Here is a 17,867-nt window from a genome sequence, read left to right as displayed (position 1 = left end):
TCTGGAGCGGAACAGGAGACTCAGAGGTGCCTGTCCAGGATTCAGTCGAATTCCAATTGCACAATGAAAGCTTTATATTTTCTGCACGCACGATGACAATCTCCAGATTGTAAAGAAAAAGTGTCACTCGTGCATTACCTAATACAAAGGAACTGAAGGCTGAGGTGTCCGGATCTTACCTGAACAGAGGATCACAAAAAAAATGCTCTTCCTGCCGCACTGGAACTCACCACAGAGGAGGTTACACTACCATTCTGCTTAGGCGTTGTCGTCATTCAGTTTTGTGGATGAGGAAGTGCGTGCTGCGCTGTGGCTTGTAAATGAGCTGTGGAGAGGAGAGCAGCCTACGCTCATGTGATGGAGACACTCAGATACTGTAACGCGACACGTTTTGTAAAAAGCTGCTGAAGGGGCGCTTGTTTATCTGGGGCACGTCTTGCTGTTAAATAGAACACACAAGGAGTTTGTGTGTTTGCCCCCCCCCCCCCTGTTTGTGTGGGTTTCCTCCGGGTGCTCCGGTTTCCTCCCACAGTCCAAACATAAGGGTAGGTTAATTGGCTTCTGGGAAAACTGGCTTCCCTGGTGTGAGTGTGTGTGAGCCCTGCGACGGACTGGCGTCCTGTGCAAGGTGTATCAGATTCCCAGGGTACCTGCAGTGTACCGGTTCCTACAGCTGGAGGGATCTGAGTGAAGTACCTGGCACAAGGATACGAGAACAGAGCTTTGCCGTGGACTCGAACCAGCAGCCTTTCAGTGAGTCCAGAGCCCTGAGCACCTGCTCCCCGCTGCTGGTAAGAGCACAGGTCTGAAGAGGAAGGCGGCGGGCTGTGGAGTGGAGCGTTTGGTGTTGCGTGCTGTTCCTAGAACCAAGGCGATGAGCTTGGGTTCCTGTCAGGGGATTTCACAAGCTCGCATCTTGTGTTCTCCCCAGCACGTAGACACATCCACCACGTGACCACTCTCTTCCCTCGTGGGCTGGCTCTCCCAAGTCCTGGTAACGTTATCAGCATTTTATGCATGTGTTCCATAGTGAAGAATACAAAAACATTGGCTTCCTGCCTTCTTAAAAGTTAGCATGAAAAAATCAGCTTCCAGTTTTCTTGGAGCGATTCTGCAGCTGGGATAAAAATGCATTAGCGTCTGTGTCAGGCCCTGCAAGGCACACGAAGGTGAAGCCATCAGGTACTGCTGGGACTGGACCTGAGTCCTGTGATTGCCATTGTATATTCATGTACAGATAAAGAGAAGTCATTTAGATGTTTGAGATTCTAAATCCAAGTATGTCTTATGTTCTGTAACAGACTTAAAATGAGGTCAAATCCAGATACTTTTCTGGATTGGCTGGTTGTCCACCATGTCTTCTCTTCACTTCTCCCAATGACTCAGAGTACAGACATAGCTGGAGATAGAATAGGATGGATGGATAGACACAGAATGATACAGTTGGAGAAAGATCAATTGAAACAGCAGGAAATATGAAAGCAAGAAACAGGAAGACAGACAGCAGAAGACACAGCAGGAGGCGGACACTATGAGGGACAGACAGACAGCATATGACAGACAGACACAGCAAGAGACAGGCCGACAGACAGCACAAGACAGACACAGCAAGAGATAGGCAGACAGGCAACATAAGACAGACACAGCACGAGACAGACAGCATAAAGACAGACAGACATGGCAAGAGACAGACGAGACAGACAGCAGGAGACAGCACAATACAGACAGGAGACAGACACAGCAGGAGACAGACACACACAGACTGTCTCATTGCATTTTCACAGCCCCCATCTCCTGTAGAAAAACCATGAAACCAACTTTCAAAGCTTAGCGCTCTTGAATGGAATTTGCTTTCCTTTTTGTCCGAGCTCTTGTGAGAGTCTTGACGTGGAGAGTTAGATTTTTTTTTTCAGTTCACCATAGCTTGGGAAAATGAACTGGAGTTTTATTTGTTTGGGGGGGGGGGGGAGGGAACCCGTTTTGTGCGGCAACAGAAAGTTGTGAAAGTCGTGTCGTAAAAGAGAGGCCTGCGAAAGCTGCGCGGTTAGTTGGCAGCTCGCTCCGGAGCTGTGCCTGTTCTGGTGCTGGAGAGGGTGAAGTCATGGCTGTGGCCAGGGGCATCTGCTCCAGCCGCCCCCCTCACCTGTGACTAAGCCCTCAGGACTGCAGAAGTCAGCACAAGCAGCCAGATTGTGGTTAAACCTCCTATTGTTGGTGAGCTCTTTCACGCTTTGATGGGCAATAAATTCAGTCTTGTTTAGCTTTCCTTTGGAAGCTTCAATCCAACTTCCAGTAAAACGTATTTTTTTTTTAAGCAGGACGTGCATGCCAAGTTTGATTGGAATGGTTAGACTCAGCTAATTTTGGTGGGCCAGGATATGATCTTGAGCACTGAGATTAAATTATTCAAGCTGTGCTTGTCAGCCTGCAGAGTTAAAAAAAAGGCTAGGGATCATTTTCCACTCCCACACACGCACAAAAATAAGAAGAATACTGCGCTTTTAAGATAAATCTGGGAGTCCGAACTGCCAGAGAACAGCTGAGAACTTTTTTTTTGTGTCGCTCCTGTTGCTTTGCCCTGAGCCTTGACTGGTCTCGGTGTCGCGTGATTTGAGGGATTATTGGTGCGGACTGGCCGCGGCTCGCGCGGCTAGCCGCAGAAGAGCTTTCATCAAGCACGCAGTGAGTCACTCACAGACATTCGCGCTTGGCGCTGGTGGAGAAAATCCATCCTGTCCCAGGCTACCTACGTCCCCCCTGCGTCACTCTTAGTTCCAGGCTGTGCAGGCACTTTAAGACCGCTGGTGTTGCCGGTGTCCAGCGCTCTGGTGAGAAGAGCAGTGATTACATCATTTTCACATCATGCAGTTGTACTCCACTGTATATCAGCATACGCACACAAGTATATGACATACAGGTGACGTGTTCACACAGCCTTAGCTGACTGCAAGACAAGTATCCGTCTTGGGCTTTATTTAGTTAGAAGCTCATTTCAAGACATTTCAGGAGGGCATCCATAAAAAAGCAATCACATTTTTACAGCATAGTCAGGGTTCAGCTTGTGCATCATATTGGAAGTTTACAGGTGGCAAGTGGCATCTGATTATTCTGCAGTGTTCTCTGGCGATGTCTTCACAATCTCCTCTGTGTGTCTTAAGAATGGCCAAAACTCCAGGCTCTCAGTGATTTAAGAACCTGCACCAAACTTTATGACTAATGAGCCCTTTGTGCAATTTCACACAGAAACGTGGAAGCTTGTCCATTTAGAAAAGGCAAATCTTGCAACCGGCTGCACAGTTTTTCTATTTTACTCTAATGCTTTAACATTCTGGAAATGGATTGTTTCACTAGCGGTGCCTCATGTGCCCCACATAATAATAGCCTGCATGGTTAGATGCAGTTACCTCTCCTAGTTAAGTATGAGAATACTTGGATGGGAGTGGAGACACACAATTTCCCAGTGGATCTGCTGGTGCAGGGTGCAGGGGAGTTGGGGTTCCTAGGCTTTCCCCCGAGCAGGGCTGCCAGCCTCTCTTCAGCAGCAAGAGCCGCGTCTGTCCTCAGCCAGACACGGGAGCCCTGCTGTTTATCCGCACTGCAGGGCCATGGGCTTGACAGCGCACGTGTACTGGAGGGCAAGTGTGGGCTGTGTTCTTCTCTCCTGGGCTGTTGCGGGGGTTGTAGTGGTGAGTCAGGTCGAACACTAATTGGCTCTTCCAACAGGGGGGAATCAGAATTTCATTAAAAACCCGAAGAGCATTCGGAAAGCCTTCTGAAGCACAGTGAGCTGGTGAGCGGGAAGAAGGCAGATATTACCCAGCCGTGTCCTCATCCCGGGCCAGAGGAGGCTGATGGAGAGGTGTGCAGGGTGCGCCTCCGCCCCGAGCTGCTCCAGCCGGGTCCAAGCTGATGTGGAGGGGGGACAGCGGAGCTCACGGCACAGCAGCAGCCTGGGTTAATCCTCATGCTGTCCGTTGCGGCAACCATTGCCTAGCAACCCTTACACATGGACCTTCCCACTCCCATGAGCAGCCGGGTGAGTGGTCTGGAGCTCGCCACTTCCCGTGTGAAGACAGCTCTCTCACTGCCCCCACGTTCACTGCTGCGCTGTCACCCGGCCTGGCTGTCCTGCCTGCTGCTCTGCAGGGGGTATTAGGGCTCTGCTGTGAAACAAAGAGCCTGCTTACAAACACTGGACCCAGGTTGGATCCACTTTAGGGCTGACATCTCTCTTAATCCTAGGGATATTTGTTTTGCGGTTCTTTTAATCGTGAACCATCTCCTGGCTAAACTCAGTATCACACAGTGTTTAATTAGCTCACCTTCGTGGCCCTGCATTACCTTCAAAAGGGGAAAAGAAACGTTTTGGGAAAACAAGGCCAGTTTTGCCGGGAGGAGATGGTAGGACAGAGTTTCTTTGACTTTGCTGGAGATCCTCTCGATTTTAGACACTGCGTTTTAAACTCATTCCAAAGTCAGATGGCTGGCCAGGCAGGCAGCTTGATCATCCTGATCCTCTGAAGCAGAGACCATGAGTCACAGGTTCCATTTCCCAGGAAGGTCTTTCGCACTGATGAACCTCAGTAGGAGGCCCCCATATCTGCAGTTCCCCTGCTGCCTCCTGGGGCTCCCAGAGCTTAACGTGGGGCATCTTTGGACCTGGGGGGGGGTTGTGTTGCTCTAAAGGATGTGCTGCAGACAGGCCCAGTCGGACCACCATCACACAGGAACAGGAGGTCTCTGACCTCCTTGGGTTACCCTCCCCAGCCCCCAGCTGTTCATCCTGCTGTGACTCTGTGGGCATCGGAAGGTTAGGGCCTCCATCATGGGCCTACAAGAGCTCTTTCCCGAGGCGGCCTGTGTAATCCGCACCAGCCGGTGTCTGAGTCTCCTCGCCACGTGGTGCTGAAACGGAGCCAAGCGACTGCAGAGCAGTGCCTGCTTATTTATACACATGACTCTGATGGGAGAGAACAGAATTCATAAGGCAAACCTGGAGGCCAGAGGCGAAGTGGGACTCAGGTTAAGAAGCAATATCTCGATGGCCAGAGCACATCATGTGGGCAGCCTGGAGAAAATCTGATGGACCCCATACCGCACCAGAGTGAGCTCTAGATCCACCTCTGGTTATCCACCCATCTTCTGACTGCTTTCTCCAATTCAGGGTCACAGCGGACCCAAACCCTATCCCAGCAAGCAATGGACGCAAGACAGGGTACACCCTGGATAAGATGCCAGTCCCTCATAGGGCGCACACAAACAGACCAGGGCCAGTTTTCCCAGGAGCCAATTAGCAGCATTTCTTTGGACTGTGGGGAGAAACTGGAACACCTGGAGGAAACCTACTGTATATGAACACTGGGAGACCATGCAGACTCCTCACAGATTGAACCCAGGGCCCCAGCGCTGCAAGGTAGCAGTGCTAACCACTGCGCCACTGTGCCACCCACACTGCTTCGGTTGTCAGGGATTGCAGAAGGCACAGCCCTGCTGTCTTTGTTGTGTTTTAACTTGGGATGGGCTAGCAGTGCCAGCGCCGAGGCTTGGTGCTTTGCACAGGCAGAGCCAAGGAGGAAGGCGGCTTTTCTTCCAAAATCGCGCGCCAGTCGTGGGAATGCCTTGCGGAGCTCCCTCGTCCAGGCTGAGACGGTGCAGCTCAGCCGTGACATGGCGGATGTGGAAAGTTCAAGGGCCTGGACTGGTGATCGCAGTCTACCAGAAAATCACCAGCAGTCGTGCCGGCGAGGTTCGCTTCCTCCAGATTCTCATTGCAGATGGAGAACCTTTGAGCCCATGCATGCTGCCCCAGGGGTGCAAGGATCTGAGTGCTCTGGGGGGGGAGTGGAGTTGAAGTGCAGCCTGGGGCGGTGAGTAATCAGACAGGCTTGTGAGAACCAGCACCAGAGCCATCTGTGGTTAAATCTAAGAGCATATTGCCACATTCCTGCGTGATTTCCCATCAGCATAGCCCCCCTCCCTCCCCACCGAGCCTCCACAGGCCCTGCACATTCCCATGCACTCGTCAATACCGGGTGAGACAAGCTAACCACAACCAACGGACCTGCATTCTTCAGCTGCTCGGGCAGAAACAGAAGCCCGGGGCCTGCGCACAGGAGCCAGAGTTTGAAAAACAATAGCCCCCTTTCATGGCGTCTCAGTGGTCCGAGCCGGGAGCCAGGGACGGCCCGCAGCAGCAGGTGAATCACGTCTGTTTACTGCCACCTACAGCTCAGGCTCAAAGAGAGGTCCCACTGATATCTCTCGAGTGCAAAGTTCGCCTTTTACTGCAGAGCACAAACACGATGACTAGGAGGCAGTGGGAAGGAACAGATCCGAGTGAGGTGGGAGGACTGACAGGAACATTTCAAAATTCAGATAGCTTCTTTTTTTCTGGGGCTTAAAAACATTAAAGGTCACATTGATTCAGGATTGTTCTACCACTGCTGTCATTTGCGTGCTAATAGTTTTGTAAATTTAGCTTTTGCCAGAATGATGTACAATTAGGCTATGTTCTTTCAGAACTACCCTTCACTTTGCCTTAGCCAAATTTTAATTTATTTGGTTAACACTTTTATCCAACAGTGCTCCCATTACAGCAGCTAGCCATTTTACTGGAGCAAGGAAAATGAAGTACTGTACCTTGCTCATGGGTATGACAGCTGTGCCGCCACCCCAGGATTTGAACCCACAACCTCCCACCTACAAGTTTAAAGCCCTGGCCATTCCTCTCACACCTAGAAATATATTTTCTGACAAGTCATGTTCTGACATAAGTAAATGTGGACATGTGGCACAGCATAACGGCCATGTTCTCAATTTACAAGAAAGTCACTCTCACGTGAGCAGTGGGAGGAGGTACCCATGTCATGCTGGAATGTCGTCACACCAGGATAAACAGGAATTGAGCGTGAGACCCTTGTCCCAGCTCATCCCACACTTGTTCAGTGGGGCTCAGTTCATGGCATGATGGTGTCCGCAGCATAACCGTCACATTACCACAGTGCAAGACTATTGTTACACTAGAAGCTTAAAGAACACGTTATCCTGCTGGAATGTTATCACAGCAGGATGAGCCCACAGAGAGGGCAGCAGGAGAGTCCCAGAACTGGATCAGTGTAGCACCCCACAGTCAGGATCATGCCATCAAGCACTACAAGTGGAGATCTGTAGCAACTAGATACTTGGCCCTCCCCATTGACTGGTCTGTTGTAAACACCAGCTGTCTGTGCCACCAGGGGTGGTGCGGTGGCTCTGTGGCTAAGGATCTGCACCTGTGGCTGGAAGGTTGCCGGTTTGTATCCCACGGCCAGCAGATGAATCCTGCTCTGTTGGTTCCCTGAGCAAGGCCCTTAACCCCAGCTGCTCCAGGAGCGCTGTATAAATGGCTGACCCTGTGCACTGACCCCAAGCTTCTCTCCCTGTCTGTGTGTCTCATGGAGAGCAAGTTGAGGTATACAAATAAAGACAAATTCCTAATACAAGAAATTGTATATGGCCAATAAAGTGATCTTGTATGTGCTGAAGCCCGCCAGCCTGGTCCACACGATATTGATTCATCACTACAGAGGACCAGGCTCTGCTGCTGGACGGTCCAGGTGAGGTGTTGCTAATGAAGCTGGGCCTGGTCAGTTCTGGGATGGGAGGTCTCTGAGGAGAACCAGGTTGCTGCCATAAGTGGTGTTGGTGGATCAGCAGGTGATGCTTTTCCATCTGGAGCAGGATTTTCAAATTAATTCTCCGGTATGGGTACAGGGAACACTAGATAGTGGGAGGAGACATTAAACCAAGGTCCTGACTACTTGGTGATTAAAGTTCTCGTGGTACTGTCAGTCCTGGTGACCTGACCAAATTTCACTCTGGCCTCCTACAGTCAAACAGAAACACTTTTCATCCAAGACATGAGGTGCTTTGTGCAGCATCGCAGTTCAGAGGCTGATGGACGTGAATCCTCTTAGTGTTCTAACGTTTTCCATCCCTGAATCCCTGCTCTCTGGACAGCGCTGTGATAATGCTCTGGAATTGGTACACTGGGAAACCTTTTGGCTTTGGGATGGGATAGCAGTGCTGGCTGCAAGCCTGCAGAGCTGTCAGATTGGTGCTTTGCACAGACGGAACTCGGCTTTTCTTCCAAATTGCGCACCAGTCGTGGGAATGCCTGCAGAGCTCCCCCATCCAGACTCAGATCAGCCGCGGCAGTGTATTGTCGGCGAATGAGCTCCCCCTACTGGTTGTTGTTGCAATACTTGTTTTTTTGTAAACACCTGTCAAGCTGTGTTGGTATTAAATTAGCCAGAAACATTACACACAAAAATATTCGCTATACCTTAATCTGTGTGCATATATCAGTCAACTGAATAGTACTGTTTATTCCATGCTGAAAAGAGAAGAGAGAAAACACAACGTTTCGGCTGTGAAGCCTTCTAGCCAGGTGTGAGCTATACTGGTTTAGTGAAAGAGGGGGGCAAGTTGCTCAGGGAGGAAGGGAAGGAATGACAAAGAGATCTAGGAGCTCACACCTGAAGAAGGCTTCACAGCCAAAATGTGTTTTCTCTCTTCTCTTTTCAGCATGGAATAAACCTATTACTTATTCCTTTGCAGGCTAGGCATGCTGACGCAGCTACCCACCTGAATAGTACTGTGCTTTTTATAGTTCTGTTGTAGTCCACAGATTACAGACAGAAAACCCAGATGTTTAGGAAAGCTAATAATTTTTAAAATGTAGTGCGATGAATTTGAAGTATTGAAACCGGTACTATACAACTGGAACAACATCAGAAAAGCCCACAGCTTCAACAGGGCTCCTTCAAGGGAAAATGTTTCCTTGTGCCAGTTAAATACAGCCGTCATCCTTCCTCCTTTAAAGCCAAACAGACAATAATGGATCCATGTATTAGTTCTTCTTTTAATTTGTAAATGGCACTACAAGATGTCTGGTGCCAGTAGTTATGGATCACTGTTGCCATCTCAGCAGAGTCCTGGGGAGAGCAGCCTGTTTCCTCTGCATAGTTTCACGTGTTACATCACTTTTAACTCAATTCTCGTCCCAGTCTCAGAAGAATATGCACTGGATACACCACCACACACCAGAGACAAAGAGACATATCAGGTGACTCTGTAATGAAAGGTTTTTTATTTCTTTACACAAAAAGGCTGAGACAGGCCTGTGCTGTCCTGTGGCATGAATGCAGTGTAAGCCCTGTGAGGGCGTGTGGAGATGAGCTAGCCTTTAGTCTTGTGACGTCTTGTGTGTCTCTTTGTTTGAACAGGGAGCTGGAGACAGCTTCATTGGAGCCTTGGCCTTTTACATGGCTCGCTACCCCACAATGCCTGTGGAGGAAATGGCCAGGAGAGCCAATCAGGTTGCAGCAGTGAGCGTGCAGGCAGCAGGGACACAGACATCCTACCCGTCCAGATGTGACCTGCCTGCGGAGCTCTTCCAAGCTGGGAAGTGAAAACCTCCAAGAAAATTGGCCCATCTAGTTTGATTAGTACTGTAGATAATCTGGTCTCAGACAGCTGTTTACATAAAGAAACCAAGGTATCAGTTTTAATGACATATCAGGGTAGCTTTTTCCACACTCTCAACTTTTTGTTCAAAAAAGCACCTCCCATACTCAGCACCTCACTCCATTCCTACTCCAACACTTCTGTGACAAGTGAAATATGCATTTTCTTTAAATGCAGCTGACATAAAAATATCCTGAAAATACAACCATTGCACCTCCAAAGCCTTCTTTATTTTAGAGTTGTACTGTATATGGGTGAGGACTCAGAGATTAGAAAGGAAACAAATTCAGATTTCTTTAAATAATGTAATGAAATAATCATACGGGGCCTTTATAATAGAATACTGTCCAGCTCTTTGAAATTCTATAAGGAACTATGATTACTTATTAAAACATCCTTCACTGTGAAAACCTCCCTTGCTTTTCACTAATAACGAAGAATGATGAACTATTTTAAGTCAAGATTAAATAGTTCTCACTGTCTTGTTGCCTTGAATTATTGCCTCTGTTTTAGGAGTAAAACTAGACAGCTGGTGCGTGAGTGTGAGGCAGGAAAGACTTGCTTTCATCATCAGTATTCCGCCACAAGTTAAGCCCACAGAACAAAGCCTTCTGTATTCCTCACAGGTGTGGTAGTGAAACCTATTGGACTTTACTCTGCAGCACATAGTGAGCCATTAACCAAAACATGCAGACAAGTCTTTTAAAGGCCCATCAATTCAATGTATTTTTATGACTCCAAAGGGGCCCCCTGTGTTGCACTATTATTTCACCAGGAGCTTGCTAGAAAGGGAGCTTCTGAGCTTGTACTTAGGATTGTTATATCATTCATCTTTTCTGGAGGAAGATCAGTCATGCTTGAAAAGGGGAGTAAGTCTGAATATTTTTTTGTTAAATCCCTGGGCTTGGAATATCTTAAAATAATTCTGGGTATCTCGACCACCTTTTCAAGAGCCTATGTTAAGGTCCAGGCTTCAGCTGGGATGCTTGCAGAGTCAACAGAGACAAACAGAAAGAGCGTGTCTATTTTATATAAAATATAAATAGATATTTATATATACTTAACTATAAATGTTAACACACCTGCATTTATGAACTACCTGATACCTTTAATCAGAGTAACTTACAATTTTACACATCGACACAGCATGGCCTTTTACAGAAGAAATTGGGAATGAAGTGGCTAACCCAGGCTTTGAATCCACCACCATGCAATTAAAAGTCCCAACCACTTGTCCACACCACTGCACAAGGTCACCATAACGTGCACTTCAGCAATCAAGCTGCACCAATACTTCCTGAACCAATTCCTTTTAGCATGTCTGCACCATTTCACAACCAACAGTGGCAACAGGTGCTTCATTATTGAGTAATAAGTGGCATTCACGGCCTTGGCCAAACACAAGACCAGACCAGTTGACTACAGCGTGACGCCTTCAGTTTGAATCTAGGTGCGTCACTATTTTGTGCCCACAAAGTCTGACAAACATGGTAAGACACACTGGTGAATAACTCAACCTGCCAGGACAGAAACTCTTTAAACCATCTACTGTATCATTAGGAGGGGCCAGGTGTACAGCTGTCAACGGGTCACTATGCCCCTTATTGTCTAGAGTTTTTGCAACTCTCATGTATTCTAGGAATCACATGCGTTTAGGATTTAAGCCACAGAGATTCTCTAGATCACTAACTACCACGAAACAAAGTGATAAATAGCACTGCAAGAAAACAGTGACGAGATTTAACACCAGCTTTTATTCAAGCAATGCCCAGTATCCAATCTGGGTCAACCCAAAGATAATCAGAGATCAAGGTGGTCTCAGCATACAAGATAAGGTCAGCTAGAAAAATCGACTGAGCAAAGGAAACCTGCTGATCGTCTGCCCACCAATTGAATGGGCCAAGGACATGCAAACACTTTCACAGTTTGCTTCCTATGCCAGTGATCGTGATGTTAAAGGTGTGTTTTGGTTTTTTTAATCCCTTGGGTTTATGAATAGTATACTGGAATCATGGCTGCAACTTCTACCCATTATTACGTCAACAATAAGTATTTCAAAAGCATGTTCCCCTTCTGAGAGCAGCCGTGCTATAAGCAATTCAAGGAAACCTCTGTCATGTTTTCCCACGCTGTATTTTTCTACATTCCAGTGACTTAGCTTGATGACTGGATTTCTTGCAGAAACAGCCCCCCCACCCAGTCCCAGCCCAGTCTTGTCTTGTCTTGGTCACAGCAGCGGCTGATGCATCGCCCACTGCCTCCTCCTCCTCCTCCTCTTTCTGACGGGATCTCTCGTCACTCCCCAGAGCCATCGGGACACATTCCAGCCCAGCAAGTGACAAACAATCCAGTTCTCATAATGCGAAACTTGGAAGGTCTTTCAGCTCCGCCCACGCTGTCCCGGCCTGGAGTCTGCAGTGGCAGCCAATCTCCTCCTAAATGGAACGGATCTTCTTCTTCTCGAAGAAAAGCACGTGCTTGTTCACTACGAGAGGAGGACACAACCCTTCAGGAGACTCGAAATCAAAAGACATTCAGCAACACGGCAGAAGTCACCATTAGCTCTTTATAAAATTGCAGATTGTGGAAGAGAGGCATTCAATTATACACACGACCCATGTGTTTTAATAGGCTAGAAGTGGATGTATACAAATCCATCCATCCATCCCCTAACCGCTTCTTCCTATCCAGCCTCATGGGGAGATGGAGCCTTTCCTGTTAAGCAATGGACGCAAGGCAAGGTACACCCTGGACAGGACTCCATTTGTGCAAGTCATGTTCTATCAGTGTAGTGAGCTGAGGTGTCGTATTTGACAGTAATTTCAGAGTGAGAGAAGGTGCACACTTTGCCTTACATTGTCCTTCCAATATCCAAAGGGTAGAATTTTTTAATGGGTTTCCTACATTATAGTCGTATGCACTAATAAGTCAATGTAAAAAACTAAGAAACTTCTTCTCTCTAGCTGAAAATGACCAGACTAAAATGTGAGTCATTCAGGCACTAGAGAATTCATGTGGAAGACTGATCTGACACTCTGTATTCAGGTGTCGGCTGTGCCTCAACCAAAGGCAGCACAACACAAACTCTTCAAGGAGACTGTCCTACGAAACATGGAAAAAGAAAAAAAACCTGGCTGTGTGCATTTTTAGATAATTGTTTCAATAATTATTTTTCCCCATAGGAATTCTAAACTAGTGTGAGAGACAAGTTTTGATATTTAAAACAATGGCTTATACTAGAGTAGAGGGGGTTCAAAATGGATCATCTTTGAGATTCTCCATCACCTGAACAGCTGATCAAACATTTCCGGACAATTTCATTAAAATCAAGAGGGCCAAGGTCAGCAGGTGACTGATTTCATAAGGAATGTCCCCCACATGACTCGGGCTTCAGTTATTCACTCAGCCCCCCTGCTGCTCTATGAAGCCACAGCGCAGTTCAACGCAGTTTCAAAATGCATTTATTTTGGATGAAAAAGGCCTTTTTTCAGAGAGAATAACAGCAGCACACAAAAGTGCATCTTCTCCTGCTGATGCACTCTAATTTCAATCTTTCTCAAAGGCCTTTTTATAATAAGTATAGAAAATATACTTAACCACAGAATGCAGAAGGGCGTACATACCAGTCACAGATTGCATATTCTAATGTCCAGCTGGCGCAGGAAATCACAAAGTCAGCTGAGTCACAAAACGAGGCCCGACTGCCAAGGACAAACAGGTCCGCCGGCCTGAAGCCTACAAGTGCAACAGCCCTGTGGCACACATTTGCCGCTAGCTCCTGCAGGAGCTCCGACAGGCCTCGGGGTCCCCTGATTCCGTCGCGCTCTCGGCCACAGAAAGCCGACTGGGTGGATGCAGCGGGAGAGGAGCTGGAGGCCAGTAACTAATGCGTGCTTAATTATAGATAATTGAAAGGGGCCGCTGCTTATTTGTGTTTTGGGCAGACAGGGATGATGAGAGCATGTGCAGGGCTCTTGTATTCACAATCAACACTCGCGGCCTTTCTGGCACAAGCAGAAGAACGGACTCCTCCTGCGGCGCCAGCCGAAGAGTGTGAGAGCACAGCCACGGATCCGGGCTCCTGGATCCCGGATCTTGGATCTCGGCTCCCGGCTCCCTCACCTTTCGGGTCATGCTTGCGCAGCACCAGTTTCTCGCGGAGCCGGTTCCTCTTGGTGTTGAAGCAGTAGCCCGTCCCGGCAGCACTCATCATCTGAACCAGGATCGTCCTACAAGAGAAGCGACACATGGGCGCCTGACAGCAGATCCAAGGGCCTTCAGAGTCTCTCTCTCTTCTCGGCCTTCCACACTGGGACCTTCTTGTGGACCTCGGGCGGAATCGACACTGCCTGAACGCCAAACGAGTTCTTCAACCGCGGCTGCTGAAAGACTCCAAGCTGACTTTTTTTCGTCCTTCACAGCAAGGAACCCAAGCAGTTCTTAACCATACCCCAAGACAAAGATGTTACTCAGAAGCTTTTTAAGAGCCTTTTGTCTCCGCAGCCAAGACATTCAACGTGCAAATAACGTTTTGCTTTTACCTTCTTTTATGCGTTTATGCTTCAGTATCTTTCTTGCACTATAACTAAACTTGAATGTCTGAGCCATTTGCCTAATGGTGCCATTTTTCACTGGGCCTGGTGTCATGGACACAGCAACAAGAGGAGTACAGTGGGTCTTCCCAGGGTTCAATGGGGGTGGCTAGCTGGGAAACGCAACCACAGGCGAGACTGTACCTAGACAGGGATTGACTTTCCCAGTGATCGGACGCCTCTTGCTGGCCATCAGCTGTCACTTCACGTACCACAGACGCTACTCATGCTTTAGGAAACGGTTTTCAAAACCCAGAAGTTGCTTCTACATTCTAAACATTACCTTACTCCGCGTCACACTGTTCTTGTTATTAGTCACATTAACAAAGAATGCCCCAACTTGTTTGCCGTTATAGCCATTCTTATAAGGCACCAAAAAAGAGTTGGCAGGCAGCAGCACATCAGATGTCCAAACCTGCCACAGCTGTAAGCCCAGGGCTCAGAGAAGTGTGGCGAGATGGAGCGTTCAGCTGGGCTCTTTCCCGGACGCAGCTGGTATCCAGCGTGAGAGATTGGTCTCACCACTGGGACACAGATGAATTTGTTCAAATAAAACTTCCCAAGTTTCAAGCTGTGGTTTTAAAACTGTGGTCTTTTAATTAGCAGAAGGATATTGGGGAAAAATCACACAGGGTAAGAACATACACCAAAAAAGGAGGCCATTTGGCCCATCTAACCCATAGGGTAGTTAGCAGCTAATTGATCCCAGGATCTCATACAGCTGTTTCTTGAGAGAAACTAGGTTTTGACAGGACTGGGTTTTAACAAGCTTGTTCCACACTCCCACAACTCTTGAGGTAAAGGTTCTCAATTTTAAATCCACTTCTACAGAGTTTCTACCTCTGTGTATTATGATGCAGTTTTCACTGCTCATTCTGAAGAAGTCCACACAATATTTTTGTGGCACAGACTATTTCATATCACATAAAAAACAACACATAAATTAAAAAAAAGAGAGACTTACTTGGATTTGCCCTTGGCCACTGTTTCCCACATGAAAGAAAGAAAAGAGTATTAGCATGTATGTGTTTGGACACCACAGTCAAAACATAAAATGACCTACAAACAGGCAGAACCATATCATTCGTGTACATCAGTTTCTGTACCTAGATCTTTCACAGAGAGAGAGGGATTCCCACTTTAAGATTAGCTCTGAAACTGCCAAGGCATTCCTGCTCTCCCTTCTGGCCAGTTAGCTTCTAGATTGCTTCCCTATATGCTGCATCTAAGTCTCTAAATGTACTTCCTGAGATCAGCTAGATTTTGATTCATCTAGCAGGAATTTAAAAATGGGACTAATCCTTTACTTACTTAAAGATGTAAACCTTCAAGTAAGGAACACCTACAAAAAACAAGTCAATTCCAATCAAACTCTAGAGGCAGCCATAGACCCTGCAGTGCTGTGGCAGAGTGACTTGAGTGGGCTGCATCAGCACACCGTCTTCTCAGCAATCAGAAACAGGTCACCTGTACCCCAGACATTACTACTCACAGAGTCCACACATACTGCGGCAGTACCGGGCTGTCCTGCTGGACTGACAGCTTCCCTGCAACAGAGCTCAACAGACCTGCCGCAGTCCAACAGCTTTAGCTACGCTAACACCTAAAGCATAATAAATGTAGCCTGAATCTAACATTTCTCCTGCAACATGTTATGAGCATGTTATTCCAAGGAACATGGATCAAGGAACACATTGTTCCCCTTTCTGGAAATATTCCTTCCTTAACCAGTTAAATGAACTGAAAAAACACTGACAACCTAGAGAGATGTTTGCACAGAAGGGTAAGAAGTGGAGCAGTATGGGTCCAGAGAATTGCGCAGTGCAAAAGCAGCATCCCCTACTGGGATTTGAACCTGCAGCCCTCTGTGGTCCATTATGTGCTGTGGTACAAGGTGCTTCTGATTGATAGCATACAAAATGCCATGGTAACATCACATAGAAACAAAACCCGTCTTTGATGAAGTGTGAGAGTGATAATTTCTAGCGGCACTTATACAAAACTGGAAGCAAAGAGGCGGGCATTATGGTATTACATTCCCTCAAACACTGAAGCAGCATGAACCTGTACGAGGTCAATTCAAAAACTGCATGTCGCCTTAGTCTGGGATCAAGCAGACCTCCTCTCACCTACAAAGGAATGAGCGCCTTTCATTGCATTACAGAAAGTAGTGGATTTTTTGTAAGACTTAAGAACAGTTCTCTGGAGAATAAAACAACCTTTAAACAAACTGCTGATTTTGTGTCATTTTTCCCCAGAAAGCTGGGTAAGGCAAACGACTACCTTTATTATCATTTGAAAATTCAGGGCGCTTCAAGTCGCCTTAGCTGCGCTCGAAGGTACGAAATTCCGTGAGAACTAGTGCCGTGAGCTGCGCGGGTACATACACTCCATCGCTCCCGTTTAGAGCCGAGAGGCCAAATTAGTGAGGAGTGACCTGGCCTGACAGTGAAACTTAACTTTCGCTCAACAAAAAAGGCCACGTCAGAGCCACTTTGTTAAAAGATTCAAGATCTAGGCAAGAGCTGTCTGACAAAGTTTTATTTGACTGTAATGACTCCTAGAATTCAATTTACTGTCGCGCACAGCACTGGTTCCACTGGTTGCCATCCGCAAATGACTTCGTTAAAAATACAACATTAAAATACATAATCTACAATGTATTTAAATATCTTCCAGAAATTAAGTCTTAATATTATTATTCTTCGACAAATCCTTCAATCCAGGTACGAATCCCGTATTAAATCAGTCGTTCATGAAAGTATTTCTTTGTAAATGATCCTAACAGCCAGACACAAATGTATGTGGATTCTCACAGAGGACTCTTTGAAATTATTATTATCGTTTAAATTGGCACAGCTGCATCCATGTTTAAGCAAGAAAGTAGATCGAGAAAGAGTATAGGACAGAATACCACGCTACAGTATTTTCTGCGATTTCAGTTAAATCGAAAGATGTATCATATCTCGACAGCTTACACGTTTGCTCTGAAGCAAATCAAATAAACGAAAAACACTCTAAAATCGTTGAACGGTATTTCATTATTCATGCATTCGAACTGTGTATATTGTCTCCATACTTACAATTTACCGCTGTAAGAAACATGTTTCAAGACAACCACCTTCACAAAACAGTGTCACATTGAAGAAAAATAATGGACGCGATATATTAAAAAAAAACTTCCGGGAATCAGCGCCCAACTGCATCCGGGTCATTCAATTATTTAACCCTTTCGAGGACGGAGAGCCTCGGCGCCAAAAGAATGGGAGAAAATCGAAAGTTACGTAAAGTGGGACCCCTGCAAACAGGGACTCACAACTCAATTGTCACAATACACCTGAAACCAGTGATTGTCTGACTTTGTTTCTGAGATATTAAGGATTTTTTTAGATTGTGTTTGTTTGTGCCAAATAAGTCATATTATTGTGCTTTTGTAATTCATAATGTTACATATTTTTTTAAGGACGTTATGTCACTCCGGTACCCACTGACAGTCCCATACCCCTTCCTGACACATCTGTGCACCAATCTTGAAGGGAAAGTTAAACTGTGGAGAAAGAAGGGACCTACAGATGCTCCAAGGAACATCCCCTCATCTGTGAAGCCTGGCCTGGACACACATGGTCACCTCTGGAACTGGCTCACAATCTTTACCGATGCTGTAACTACATGAAGCAGCTGAATTAATTCTGAGTTTTACTAAAATATATTGTCCATGTCTTGTGTAGAAAAAAAAGCTTCTGTACTTCACCATGCAGCTGACAGTGA

The 17,867-nt window shown here is 46.8% G+C and overlaps 2 protein-coding genes across 3 annotated transcripts in view; one reads left to right on the top strand and one right to left on the bottom strand.

Moving 5' to 3' along the window:
- rbks (ribokinase) overlaps positions 1 to 9,993 on the top strand; it is a 37,244-nt gene extending 27,251 nt beyond the window's left edge. For both annotated transcript variants that reach the window (XM_088931473.1, XM_088931472.1), the window contains exon 9: positions 9,267 to 9,993. In XM_088931473.1, the coding sequence (XP_088787599.1) occupies positions 9,267 to 9,452 (186 nt within the window). In that variant the 3' untranslated portion in view covers positions 9,453 to 9,993. The remainder of the gene's footprint in view (positions 1 to 9,266) is intronic.
- On the bottom strand, positions 9,114 to 17,289 carry mrpl33 (mitochondrial ribosomal protein L33). Its single transcript, XM_088931474.1, has 4 exons — positions 17,183 to 17,289; positions 15,064 to 15,082; positions 13,630 to 13,736; positions 9,114 to 11,992 (listed from the first exon to the last, which is right to left on the bottom strand). Exons 1-4 carry the CDS (start codon positions 17,202 to 17,204, stop codon positions 11,943 to 11,945), a joined length of 198 nt encoding a protein of 65 aa, XP_088787600.1. The 5' UTR covers positions 17,205 to 17,289; the 3' UTR covers positions 9,114 to 11,942.
- Between the last annotated feature and the right edge of the window lie 578 nt (positions 17,290 to 17,867).

Source organism: Atractosteus spatula, chromosome 2, assembly GCF_055471065.1.
Source record: "Atractosteus spatula isolate fAtrSpa1 chromosome 2, fAtrSpa1.hap1, whole genome shotgun sequence".
Classification (NCBI taxonomy): domain Eukaryota; kingdom Metazoa; phylum Chordata; class Actinopteri; order Semionotiformes; family Lepisosteidae; genus Atractosteus; species Atractosteus spatula.
This window is presented reverse-complemented; position numbering and strand designations above follow the sequence as displayed.